The sequence below is a fragment of the Trichechus manatus genome, unplaced genomic scaffold (assembly GCF_000243295.1).
Source record: "Trichechus manatus latirostris isolate Lorelei unplaced genomic scaffold, TriManLat1.0 scaffold00001, whole genome shotgun sequence".
In the NCBI taxonomy this organism is placed as follows: Eukaryota; Metazoa; Chordata; class Mammalia; order Sirenia; family Trichechidae; genus Trichechus; species Trichechus manatus.
In genome coordinates, this window is record NW_004443937.1 from 30,902,953 (window position 1) to 30,915,083 (window position 12,131).

At 54.8% G+C, this 12,131-nt stretch overlaps 1 protein-coding gene across 2 annotated transcripts; it reads left to right on the forward strand.

The window, feature by feature from the left end:
* The first annotated feature begins 4,517 nt into the window (after positions 1-4,517).
* Positions 4,518-9,495, forward strand: GLYCTK (glycerate kinase). Of its 2 annotated transcripts, XM_023733644.1 has the most exons (5): positions 4,518-4,573; positions 6,618-7,033; positions 7,298-7,449; positions 8,120-8,295; positions 8,629-9,495. In XM_023733644.1, exons 2-5 carry the CDS (start codon positions 6,657-6,659, stop codon positions 9,493-9,495), a joined length of 1,572 nt encoding a protein of 523 aa, XP_023589412.1. In that variant the 5' UTR covers positions 4,518-4,573; positions 6,618-6,656. The 2 variants fall into 2 exon arrangements, with proteins under 2 accessions (XP_023589412.1, XP_004368658.1); XM_004368601.2 differs by lacking the exon at positions 8,120-8,295 and having other exon boundaries at positions 8,629-9,374.
* The last annotated feature ends 2,636 nt before the right edge of the window (positions 9,496-12,131 follow it).

Below are 12,131 nucleotides of genomic sequence, written 5' to 3' on the forward strand. Positions count from 1 at the left end.
TGATTGGAATGCAAAAGTTAGAAACAAAGAAGAAAGATCCAAAACCTATTGCCATGGAGTCGATTCTGACTCACAGTGACCCTATAGGACAGAGTAGAACCGCCCCAGAGGGTTTCCAAGGAGTGGCTGGTGGATTCGAACTGCCGACTTTTTGGTTAGCAGGTGTAGCTCGCCTTAGCTCTCAACCACTGTGCCACTAAGGCTCCAGAAGAAGAATCAGTAACTGGAATATACAGCCTTGGTGATGGAAACGATGCCAGAGATCACATGATAGAATTTTGCAAGACCAACAACTTATTCATTGCAAATACCTTTTTTCAACAACATACACGGCAACTATATGCATGGACCTTGCTGGATGGAACACACAGGAATCAAACCAACCACATCTGTGCAAAGAGACGATGGAGAAGCTCATATCATCAGTCAGAACAAGGCCAGGGGCTGACTTTGGAACAGACTACCAATTGCTTATATGCCATTTCAAGTTGAAGCTGAAGAAAATTAAAACAAGTTCACCAGAGCCAAAGTACAACCTTGTGTATATACCACCTGAATTTAGAGACCATCTCAAGGATAGATTTTATGCATTGAACACTAATGACCAAAGACCAGACGAGTTGTGAGACGACATCATACATGAAGAAAGCAAAAGGCCGTTAAAAAGACACGAAAGAAAGAAAAAACACAAAATGGATGTCAGAAGAGACTCTGAAACTTACTCTTGAGTGCAGAGTAGCCAAAGCGAATGGAAGAAATAATCAAGTAAAAGAGCTGAATGGAAGATTTCAAAGGGCAGCTCAAGAAGACCAAGTAAAGCATTATAATGAAATGTGCAAAGACTTGGAGTTAGAAAAGCAAAAGGGAAGAACATGCTTGGCATTTCTCAAGCTGAAAGAATTGAAGAAAAAATTCAAGCCTCAAGTTGCAATACTGAAGAACTCTATGGACAAAATATTGAACGCAGGAAGCATCGAAAGAGGATGGTAGGAATTCACAGTCATTGTACCAAAAAGAAGTAGTCGATGTTCAACCATTTCAGAAGGTAGCATATGATCAAGAACCAATGGTATTGAAGGAAGAACTCCAAGCTGCTTTGGTGAAAAATAAGGCTCCAGGAATTGATGGAATACCAATTGAGATGTTTCAACAAATTGATGCAGCGCTGGAGGTGCTCACTCATCTGTGCCAAGAAATTTGGAAGATAGCTACCTGCCCAACTCACTAGAAGAGATCCATATTTGTGACCATTCCAAAGAAAGGTGATCCAACAGAATGCACAACTTATTGAACAATATCGTTAGTATCACACACAAGTAAAATTTTGCTGAAGATAATTTGAAAGCAGTTGTAGCAGGACATTGAATGAGAATTGCCAGAAATTCAAGCCAGGTTCAGAGGAGGATGTGGAATGATGTCAGATGGATCTTGGCTGAAAGCAGAGATTACCAGAAAGATGTTTACCTGTGTTTTATTGACTATGCAAAGGCATTCAACTGTGTGGATCACAACAAATTATGGATAACATTGTGAAGAATGGGAATTCCAGAACACTTACTTAACTGTGCTCATGCAGAACCTGTACAGGGACAGAGAGGCAGTCTTTCAAATAGAATAAGGGGATACTGTGTGGTTTAAAATCAGAAAAGGTATGCGTCAGGGTTGTATCCTTTCACCATCCTTATTCAATCTGTATGCTGAGCAAATAAGCCAAGAGGCTAGACTATATGAAGAAGAACTTGGTATCAGGATTGGAAGATTTTTTAACAACCTGCGACATGCAGATGACACAATCTTGCTTGCTGAAAGCGAAGAGGACTTACTGATGAAGATCAAAGACGACAGCCTTCAGTACAGACTACACCTCAACATAAAGAAAACAAAAATCCTCACAATTGGAACAATAAGCAACATCATGATAAATGCAGAAAATATCGAAGTTGTCAAGGATTTCATTTACTTGGATCCGCAATCAATGCCCATGGAAGCAGCAGTCAAGAAATCAAAGGACATAGTGCACTGGGCAAATCTGCTGCGAAAAAATCTCCTTAAAGTGTTAAAAAGCAAAGTTGTCACTTTGAGGACTAAGGTGTGCCTGACCCAAGCAATGATATTTTCAATCGCCGCATATGCATGGGAAAAGCTGAACAATGAATAAGGAAGACTGAGGAAGAATTGATACCTTTGAATTATGGTGTTGGGGAAGAATATCAAATATGCCATGTACAGCCAGAAGAACGAACAAATCTGTCTCGGAAGAAGTACAGCCGGAATGCTCCTTAGTAGCGAGCATGGTGAGACTTTGTCTCACATACTTAGGACATGTTATCAGGAGGGATCAGTCCCTGGACAAGGACATCATGCTTGGTAAAGTAGATGGTCAGCAAAAGAGAGGAAGACCCTCAACAAGATGGACTGACACAGTGGTTGCAACAATGGGCTCAAGCATAAGGATTATGAGCATGGGGCAGGACTGGGCAGTATTTCATTCTGTTGTACGTGGGGTTGCTATGAGTTGGAACAGACTTCACGGCACCTAACAACAACAAATTAGTGTCTTGGGGTCTTACCTGTGTGCTATGTCATAAACGAGTTTATGCATGACAAACCTGAGCATTTCAATACTTATTTTAAAATAAAATCCCCAGAAGGTATCATGTCTACTATCAAGATACGTGTAAGCATTCTGATAAGCCAAATTTTTCCTCAGATCTAAACTCCGCTGTTTCATGAAGCCTTCTATTTCCACCTACCCCCATCTCTTTTCCTTTTGTGAAATCCTTTCCACCTAGCAGCAGGGTCGCAGTACTTTTCAGCTGAGCACTTCACTGCGCTCCTGTTAATTAAAAAAAAAAAAAAAAAAAATCCAGGTTCTATTTTCGTCTGCTTCTATGCAAGGCAATAGAAATACAAACACGAACTAGACCAATTCACCCCCTTCCAGGAGCTCACAGTCCAGTGGGCATTTAAATCTTGCTGTTGTTAAAGGCATCTTGTGAGTAGCTGTGGGGGTGGGGGTGGCAGAATAAAAAATGGGTACAATTTAGTTTCCTGTTTATAGTCGGATAGAATAGCACGGGCACAGTAAATGGTATTTGTTTATGAACGTTTCTGGCACTAAATAATGAGAGTGGTGCTCACACTTAACACTCCCACCAGCAGTGTGGCTACGTAATCACAAAAGCAGAGTAAGTTTCCCAACTAAAAGTACCACTTCTTAGTCATCACAGCATCTACTGCATTTGGGCTACATAGAAGCGACCCAGGAAATGTCTTTTGAATGATGGACGAATAAACAAATGGATGGATGAAGACAGCTTGTTATAAGCAAGGAAAAACCATGAAATTTCAAGTAATTATAATCTCCGCCATCTCTAAAAACGCTGGTAGATCCTCCTGAAGGTGCCTTTGTTTTGCTGATGAGGTAGGAAGGCATTTGGGAGAGATTGATAAAGAAAAACTCAGGGAGAGCGGCGAGGAGGCAAGGTGAAAGGAGAGCAAGTCCATGACAAGGGTTTGGTTTGGAGACCTATGGAGCGATGCGGCAGCTGCCGACAGAAGCGGGAAGGCGAGAAAGATGTGTCAAGGAGATTTTTAGGAAGTCTGTTGTGTAACTCCCTCCTCCTCCATCTCTCCAAGAAAACATTAGAAAAAACGGTGTACTCTTCTGAGTTTTTGCAGTCTGGTCGGGACTTGTCTTTCGAATATGGGAAAGTATAAAGCCCGGCTAAGGGAGGACACGGGGCACGGCAGGGACAGCTAGGGAGGCCCAAGGTCATTCGTCTTCGCACAGCTTGCGGTAGTTTCGAGGATCAAGGAACAGAACTCTCTTGCCGAGCCAGAGCTGTATGTGATGGCCCATTGTGCGGGGGATCAATGAGTTGTAGGGTTACAACGGTGGAGAGGGACGGCAATGATTTGGCAAGAAGGGGTGTGATCCTCAGTCCGTTTGCTCAGCGCACTGCCTAACACGAGCTCAGGATGTATTTGCTGACTGATGGGATCGCACAGGCTAAAGGAGGGGACAGATCATAGCAATCTGGTGAGGTGGGGATTATAACTCCCATTGCAGAGATGAAGAAAGGAGCCCTGGTGGCTTAACGGTTAAGCACTGGGCTGCTAACCAAAAGGTTGGCGGTTTGAACCCACCCAGCAGCTCCGTGGGCGAAAGACCTGGCAATCTGCTCCCATAAAGATTACAGCCTAGAAAACCCCGTGGGGCAATTCTACTCTGTCACATGGGGTCGCTATTAAAACGACCCAACAGAGCCCAACAACCGAGATGAAGAAACCGAGGCCTGAAGGTGACACCATGCAGGTCTCACGGCGGGTCAGGGGCCGAGATGCCCCAATTCTCGCTCCTGAGTCTGCTTCGTCAGGACCCAGCGCGGCAGGCGACCCACGCACACGACCCTCGAACCCTGTTTGACTTCCCCAGCGCCCTCTTCCACCCGAGCGCGCACTGGCACCGCCCAACCCGCCTTCCCCACCCCTCACTTCCGGGTTCCGCTCCGTCTGCCAACGAGTACTTCCGGTTCCAGCGCTAGAAGCCGCGGCCTGGAGCCGTGGGGCGGTGAGTCTGTGCCGCGAGGGCTCCCGTGGCCCCCGGAAGCGAGCCCACGGCAGGGCGACGCCTGGTCGGGGTTGCAGTGGGCCCTTATCCTTCGGGTCATCACCGAGCGTTCCCAACAGCCATTTCTCCCGAAGGCCCGCGCTCCCGGCTGGAGCGTGACGTCACTTCCGGGGGCCAGATGTGGGCAGTTGCGGGCCGGCCCGCCCCACTTAGCGGCGGAGAGGCCAAGCGGATCTTCTCGATGTTTCGGAGTTTGGTGTTGGAGCGTCCCGGAGTTCAGGAGAACCGTGTTGTGCTTAGGATCGACAAATTTAGCAAATAAAAATACAGAACGTCCAGTTAAATTTGAATTTCACATGAACAGCGAATAATTTTTTAGTGTAACTATTTCCCAGCTATTGCGTGGGATGTCAAAAAAAACCAAGCCCACTGCTGTGGAGTCTATTCTGACTCATGGCGACTCCATGCGTTTACAGAGTAGAACTGCTCCATAGGGCTTTCCTGTAATTTTTAAGGAAACAGATTGCCAGGCCTTTATTCCATGGCACCACTGGGTGGATTTGAACTGCCAACCTTTGGGTTAGTAGTCAAGCGCAAACTGTGCCACCCAGGGACCAACTTAAAAGCTTGCACTAAAAAATTACTTTTTTAATTGTAAAAAATTAACTCAATTATTTGAAATTCACATTTAACTGGGAGTTCTGTGTTTTATGTGGCAGTCCTAGCACCCTCCCTGCCGTGGGCTCTGGTATCCAGTAGCGAGGCTGGGGTCCTCTAGGCCTTTGCCATCTGAGAAATAGGTATGAAATTTGCCCACTCCCTCAAAACCAAGTGTTGCTAGATAGTAAGACTCCTTTAACACTCCCTTAATCTTAACGTTAGTCCTCATCTCATCCTACTTCTCATTTTGCAGACGAGGCTCAGCCACTCGGGAAAGGTGTGGTAGAGCTGGAATCCTGGTCCCAGCCTCCTTCCCCTGCTCGATCCGCACTTGCTGACGCAGTCAGTATGCAGGATTTATGGGGAGCATTTATTAAAGTATATGTCTTCATACAGACGAGCTCTTTGGGGATTTATTGTCTCTAAACCCTTTTGCAGCCTCCTGACCTTCCCCTTAGGGCTTCTTTAGCTTTTTACCCTGCCCAGTGGGGAAAATGGCTATTCAGACTCAACTGTGGGAGCCTGGCCTTTGCCAGCTCCAGCCACTGGGCTCTTACCTCAGTGGTGGGTGTGACCCAGGATTTGTTATTTCAGAGCCAAAGGGGGTGTTCTTGCCAGGAGTGGGTCTGGTCAGCTATGTGGGTGAAAGGGCGTCCTTCCCTGTCCTGCAGATAAGGACCCACAGCATGGCTTCATGCGGTGCCTTGGGACTTCCGTAAGGTTCCACCCTGAGCCAGACTTTGCTGTCACTCTTGATTGGATCCTGAACTCTTGCTTGACTGGCCCTGAGTGCTGGGGTTCCTCGGGCTGCGCACTCTGAGGATGTGCTTTGGGCCTGGCCTGGCAGTGCGCTGGCGAGCCTGCAGCCTCCCCACAGAGACCCCAGCCCAGTCCCCTGAGCTAATGAACTGCAGCAGGCTAGAGGTCAGTGGGCTCAGGGTCAGTTGATGGGACAACAACAGCCTTCTGGCAGCAGGTGCCAGAAAGGGGCGTTGCTGCTGAGTGAGGGCTCAGAAGTGCGGGGGTGGGAAAGGGGCAGGGCAGGAGCCCACTGCTAGGAATCTGTGGATGATTAACTCAGCCACAGGGGTGACCCAGGAGGAGGGCTCAGGTAACAGGACCTTTGGACTTGGGCAGAGTGTCCAGAGGGGAGCGTGTGGTCTGCAGAAGAGGAGGACATGGCTGGGAAGCAGGGCTGGGCTCCGAGGACTGGAGAGAGATCAGGCAGATGTGGGCCTCAGGAGGTCGTCTTGGGCTGGCAGGTGGCCCATTCCTGCAGCAGCAGCCGTGGGGTCTGCCGACCTTGAGCCTTCAGCAGTTGGCTGTGGGGAGCCTCCTGTCTCTGGCCTTGCAGCGGCCCTCACTGGTCTTTTCTTCCCCCTAGGCAGCCATGGGTGCCAGGTGGTGCTGAGAGCAGTGGGGCATGGCTGCAGCCCTGCAGGTCTTGCCCCGTCTGGCCCGAGCCCCCTTGCGCCCGCTCCCCTGGTGGGGCCCAGTGGCCCGGCTGGCCAGCGGTATGGCCCTGCCGGAGCAGGCGCAGCAACTGTTTGAGAGCGCTGTGAGTGCCGTGCTCCCAGGCCCCATGCTGCACCGGGTCCTGACCTTGGACCCCAGCGGCAAGCAGCTGAAGGTGCGGGACCGGAGCTTTCAGCTGCGGCGCAACCTCTACCTGGTGGGCTTCGGCAAGGCTGTGCTGGGCATGGCGGCTGCCGCTGAGGAGCTTCTGGGCCAGCATCTCGTGCAGGGCGTGATCAGCGTACCCAAGGGGATCCGAGCTGCCATGGAGCATGCCGGCAAGCAGTAAGGAGTTGTGGGGGGCTGCTCCCCACTATCCGTTTGGAGGGAACCTGGACCCAGACTCAGGCTGGATCAGGACCTCCCTCCCTTGCCGGGTTCCCTTTTTGCCTGGGCCTGCCGCGGCTCCAGGATGGGTGTCGGTGGGCATCCTGGTGCATGTTGCCTCACCTGTGCAGCTGGGCGGTCAGGTGGGAGGGAGGAGAGGAGCTAAAAGCCTCCCGGTCTCTCCCTACCCCCTCCTTTGCTCTGTGTTCTCCCCCTCCTCAGGGAGATGCTGCTGAAGCCTCACAGCCGCGTGCAGGTATTCGAGGGTGCCGAGGACAACCTGCCGGACCGTGACGCGCTCAGGGCTGCGCTGGCCATCCGGCAGCTGGCCGAGGGGCTCAAGGCTGACGAACTGCTGCTGGTGCTTATCTCAGGTGGGGGTGCCAGATTTGCCAAGGGGGCTTCAGGGATCAGGTCTGCGAGGGACCGTGTGGTTTGAGTCCCCGGGGTCACAGGGCAAAGTGTGGGAGCAAGGGAAGCAGTGAGGAGCTGGGTGGCTGACTCCTGGGTGGCTCTGGGCCAGTCATCTGGCCTTCCCTGAGGTCCTCCCTAAAGTGAGTGGCGGTGAGAGGGTGCATGGGGACCCCTCATCTCGGCCTGGTGCAGCAGCAGAGCCCTCGGGAGATGCTGTGGCTGGTGCTCTTGTCTGCGCTGATGTCACCTGGAGCTAGAACCCAGGTCTCCAGTCACCATAGAGCCCTCTCCTTGGTCCTCTGCCGTCTCCTCCTGCTCTACCCTGCTCCAGAGCTCTTAGGGAATAGTTCTCCCAATGCCTGCTTGAACCTGGGGCACCCCAAGGCAGGAGACAACCTCACGTGCCGAGGGGGGTGGTGACCATGTGCACTTGCCGTGCATTCCCACACGGGGGCGCCCGGAGCCCACCTTACGAGCACTCCCTTCCTCAGCGTGGGCCTGTTCACCACTGACTTCGACCTCATTTGCTTCTGGCTTGCTTGCTGGGTCCCCAGGTCGCCATGTCCCTTTGCCCGCGAGGCTGTTTCCGTTCCCTTTCCCACAGCCCTGAAGCCCTCACTATCCCTGCAGGCGGGGGCTCAGCCCTGCTGCCGGCCCCCATTCCACCAGTCACACTAGAGGAGAAGCAGATGCTCACCAAGCTATTGGCTGCCCGTGGAGCCACCATCCAGGAGCTGAACACCATCCGGAAGGCCCTGTCCCAGCTCAAGGGTGGAGGGCTGGCTCAGGCTGCCTACCCTGCCCAGGTTTGTGAGTCCCTCTTTCCCCAGGTGGCCCCCGGGCCTATGGTGTCCAGTCCACAAGTACCAGGGAGATGACAGCCTAGAACAGCTGCAGATTGGCAGGGGTCAGTGCAGGAGTCTGGGGCTGGGTGGGCAGAGTCATGGGAGGGGCCCCAGACATGGTGAGGAGGAGTCCACACGGCCAGGTGTCTTCAAACCCACCTGAGAGGGCTTAGAAATGGGCGGGGAAGCAGGTGGCATGAGGGTGTGGGGATACACAGGGAACAGTTTGTCTTTTTGGGCTCTGGAGCAAAGAGGAGGTGGGACTGAGCCATGACCCCTGTGACCCTTGCCCAGGTGGTGAGCCTGATCCTGTCCGATGTGGTGGGAGACCCCGTGGAGATGATTGCCAGTGGCCCCACGGTAGCCAGCACCCACAGTGTGCAAGATTGCCTGCACATCCTCAACCGCTACAATCTCCGAGCTGCCCTGCCACGCTCCGTGAAGACCGTGCTGGCTCGGGCCGACTCTGACCCCCACGGGCCACGCGCTTGTGGTCATGTCCTCAACGTGGTCATTGGCTCCAACATGCTGGCGCTGGCCGAGGCCCAGCGGCAGGCCGAGGTGCTGGGCTACCGGGCTGTGGTGTTGAGCGCAGCCGTGCAGGGTGATGTGAAAAGTGTGGCCCAGTTCTACGGGCTGCTGGCCCGAGTGGCTGGAGCCCGCCTCACCTTGCCTGGGGCTGGGGCTTCTGGGGAGGAGGATGCAGAACTGCACAGGCTGGCGGCTGAACTCCAGCTCCCAGACCTGCAGCTGGAGGAGGCTCTGGAGGCCCTGGCGGGGGCTCAGGGTCCTGTCTGCCTGCTGGCTGGTGGTGAGCCCACGGTGCAGCTGCAGGGCTCAGGCAAGGGTGGCCGGAACCAGGAGCTGGCCCTGCGTGTCGGAGCAGAGCTAGGACGGCAGCCACTGGGGCCTATTGATGTGCTGTTTTTGAGTGGTGGCACTGATGGGCAGGATGGACCCACAGAGGCTGCCGGGGCCTGGGTCACGTCTGACCTTGCCAGCCAGGCTGCCGCCGAGGGACTGGATGTGGCTACCTTCCTAGCCCACAATGACTCACATACCTTCTTCTGCCACCTCCACGGTGGGGCACACCTGCTGTTCACAGGGCTGACTGGCACCAATGTCATGGATGCCCACCTCCTGTTCTTGCGGCCCCGGTGATGGCGTGGGTCATGCTTCGGGAGTCCGGAGGAGGCCTGCAAGGGCACCATCCTGGGAAGACCAGGGTTGGTCCCCAGGGCCTCACCAGGCGAAGGCCCCTGCTCACCTTGGCCCTGGCTGCTTTGTTGGCCCTCACGCCTCCACCCAGGGCCTCTCTGCTCCCCGGCAGGTTGGGCTCCCCTCTACCCCTGCTGTCTGCCATGGCAGCAGGTACTCTGAGGACCAGGGTGAGCCCTCGGCCGTTGTGCTGTGCTGAGCCCCCTCAGCCTGGCTTTTCTGTGGCATGAAGCAGGAAAGGCTGTGAGACTGAAAGGCCCATACTGTGGATTCTCCTCGTGTCTCCCTCAGAGCTGACGGGCCAGGGGTCCTGGGGAGGGGCAATGGGGTGGGGCTGCAGCCACCGTGCCAGGACCTGACAGGATGCCCTATGCCCCTGCCTGCTGGGCGTGCTCAGGGCTCCTCCGTGTCGACGTGGGCCTGTGCCTTTCTGTGTCTGTGTGGGTTGAGCCAGGCTCCCGACATCCTCAGTGCTGAAGAACAGAGACCCCAGGAGGACAGGCCTAAGGACTGCAGCCCCTGGGGTCCGTGAGGGACTGGCCACCCACCGAGCCCTAACTCTCCCCTGTGGCATCCCCGCCACAGTCTCTCCGACCTCTGTTTGAAGGCTTTGCTGGGTGATGTTGCTACCTGCCACCAAGGAAGTGACAGCACTTCGCCGCAGACGGCACCTTTGGCTGAGCTGAAGTCTGCCCTGCCTCCCAGCCCTCTTTGTGCAGGGGCTCTTCCCAGCCACAGGACACAGCCTCATTTCCTCGTGCCAGCCCTTCTTTCAGGCTGAACATCCCCAGTTCCTTCAGCTGCTCCCCCGAGGGATGGTCGGCCCTGGTGCCCACTTAGCAGGGCTGGGATGGTGGGGTCAGAGCAGTGATGGGGTGCAGCTGGCTGGGGAGAAGAGGAGTGGGGGAGAGCAGCCGGGGATGGCTTCCTTGGCCTGGCTAGCGGCCTGGGTTGGAGAGGAGGGGGCACTGTCCTGGCTCCCCTTGGACCCCTAGCTCAGTATCAGAGTCCTCTGCTGGCCGCCCCCGCCGTGCGCCACGGCTCCAATCCCTATATGAGTGAGCAGTAGAATCACATAGGAATAAAAAGCCATAGAGAACAGCGAGGCTTGGGCTGCTCCTGCTTGCCCCTAGTCTGCCCCAGCCTCCCCGCCTCCCTGAGGGCACTGAGAGGCTCTGGGTCAGCACCAGCCTGCACTGCCCCTGGGAATAGCCTCTCTTCCCCACTTGGCTCTGGACAGCCTAGCTTGAAGGTGGTGTGTGACCTGGGGACATGGCTTACAAGGCACGCTGGGGATAAGGAGGGAGCTGGGCTCCCGGGTCCGGGGAGGCTTAAGGAAGGGGGGAATTTGTATTTGTGATTCAGGGCACCACTTCCTTCTGTCCTGGCGTAGGGTTTCTGCTGGCCAGGGTCGCAGTCGGGATATTGTCCCCACTGTGCCCTGTGCTCCTCTGGCAGCCTCTTGATATGCCCCATCCCTGCGTCAATCCTTGTTCTTGGAAGTGTGGGTGTCAGCACTGGGTGCCAAGTCCCGAGAAGAGCAGAGGCTGCGGCCCAGGGCCAGTCACCACGTCCCCAGCGTGCGTGTGTGGCACCTGGGTGCAGGTGTCGTGTGCTGGGGGGGGGCGCCCCTGCACGTATGCACGTGTGGGTGCTCAGCGTAGGGATGTGCTGCCTCACGCAAGGGGCTGCCCGTAAGCCCGCCAAGGTGTGTGTGTCCTCTGTTCTCTAGAGGCCAGGTCCTGGGCTTCCCTGAGGGCTTTGGAGGTGGGTGGGGTCTCGCTGGAAGCTCCCCCCGCTCCCTCTTGGCCCCTTCCCTGTGCCTGTTTGTGGGGGCTGGGAGGTCAGGGGCTAGAATGGGCTTGTGGGCCAGATCATTTGTGGCCTGACTTAAGATCCAGATTCCCTTAGTCAGCAGCCCTGACGTGAGAAAGGATGGATTTGACCGTAATCGAGATGATAAAATGAGATGACTCCTGCGCGGTGAGCGTTCAGCAGGACTCACCGCTGGCCCTGTAAGTGACAGTTGTGGGTAATTAACATGCTTCCCTCCCTGGGGCCTCGGTCTCTCCTGGCTCAGGCTCCTGGTGCCCGTGCGCCCACCTCATCCCCACCCTTGGAGCTTTCCTTGGTCCAGCAGGCAGCTTTCGCTGTGGAGGGTGCCCACCCTTGGGATTGGCACTGACGGAGTGTCCTCAGCAGCAGCTGGACAGGGAACAAAACGCCTCCTTGGCCTCTGCCTGCAGAGCAGAGGTGCATCTTCCCCGCTCCCACCTGGGGACAGGAAAACCTGGGGCTCGGGGTGAGCGGCCTCTCCAGGGCTCCCAGTGGGGCCGCTGGGAGGAACTTAGGCTGGATTGACCCCTTTCCAGACACCGGCTTACCTGGACACAATCCTCCAGCATGAAACCCCCTCCCCATCCTGGTTTAGCTGACCCACACCCTGTCGTGTGCTAGAAGGTCACTCCCCGAGGGCCAGGGCTTGGCCAGATCAGTGCCGTGCTTCCTGTACTACCGCACATGGGAGGACAACTGAATGAGCCAATTCCAATTGCACCTCCAGCCCCACCTCCTGGAAG

Excerpts from the sequence above, each read along its gene's own strand:
- GLYCTK (XM_023733644.1), top strand. The coding sequence starts at position 6,657 with ATGGCTGCAGCCCTGCAGGTCTTGCCCCGTCTGGCCCGAGCCCCCTTG. Across the intron at positions 7,450-8,119 it reads GCTGCTGGTGCTTATCTCAG|GCGGGGGCTCAGCCCTGCTG; the intron begins GTGGGGGTGCCA and ends CTATCCCTGCAG. Across the intron at positions 8,296-8,628 it reads AGGCTGCCTACCCTGCCCAG|GTGGTGAGCCTGATCCTGTC; the intron begins GTTTGTGAGTCC and ends ACCCTTGCCCAG.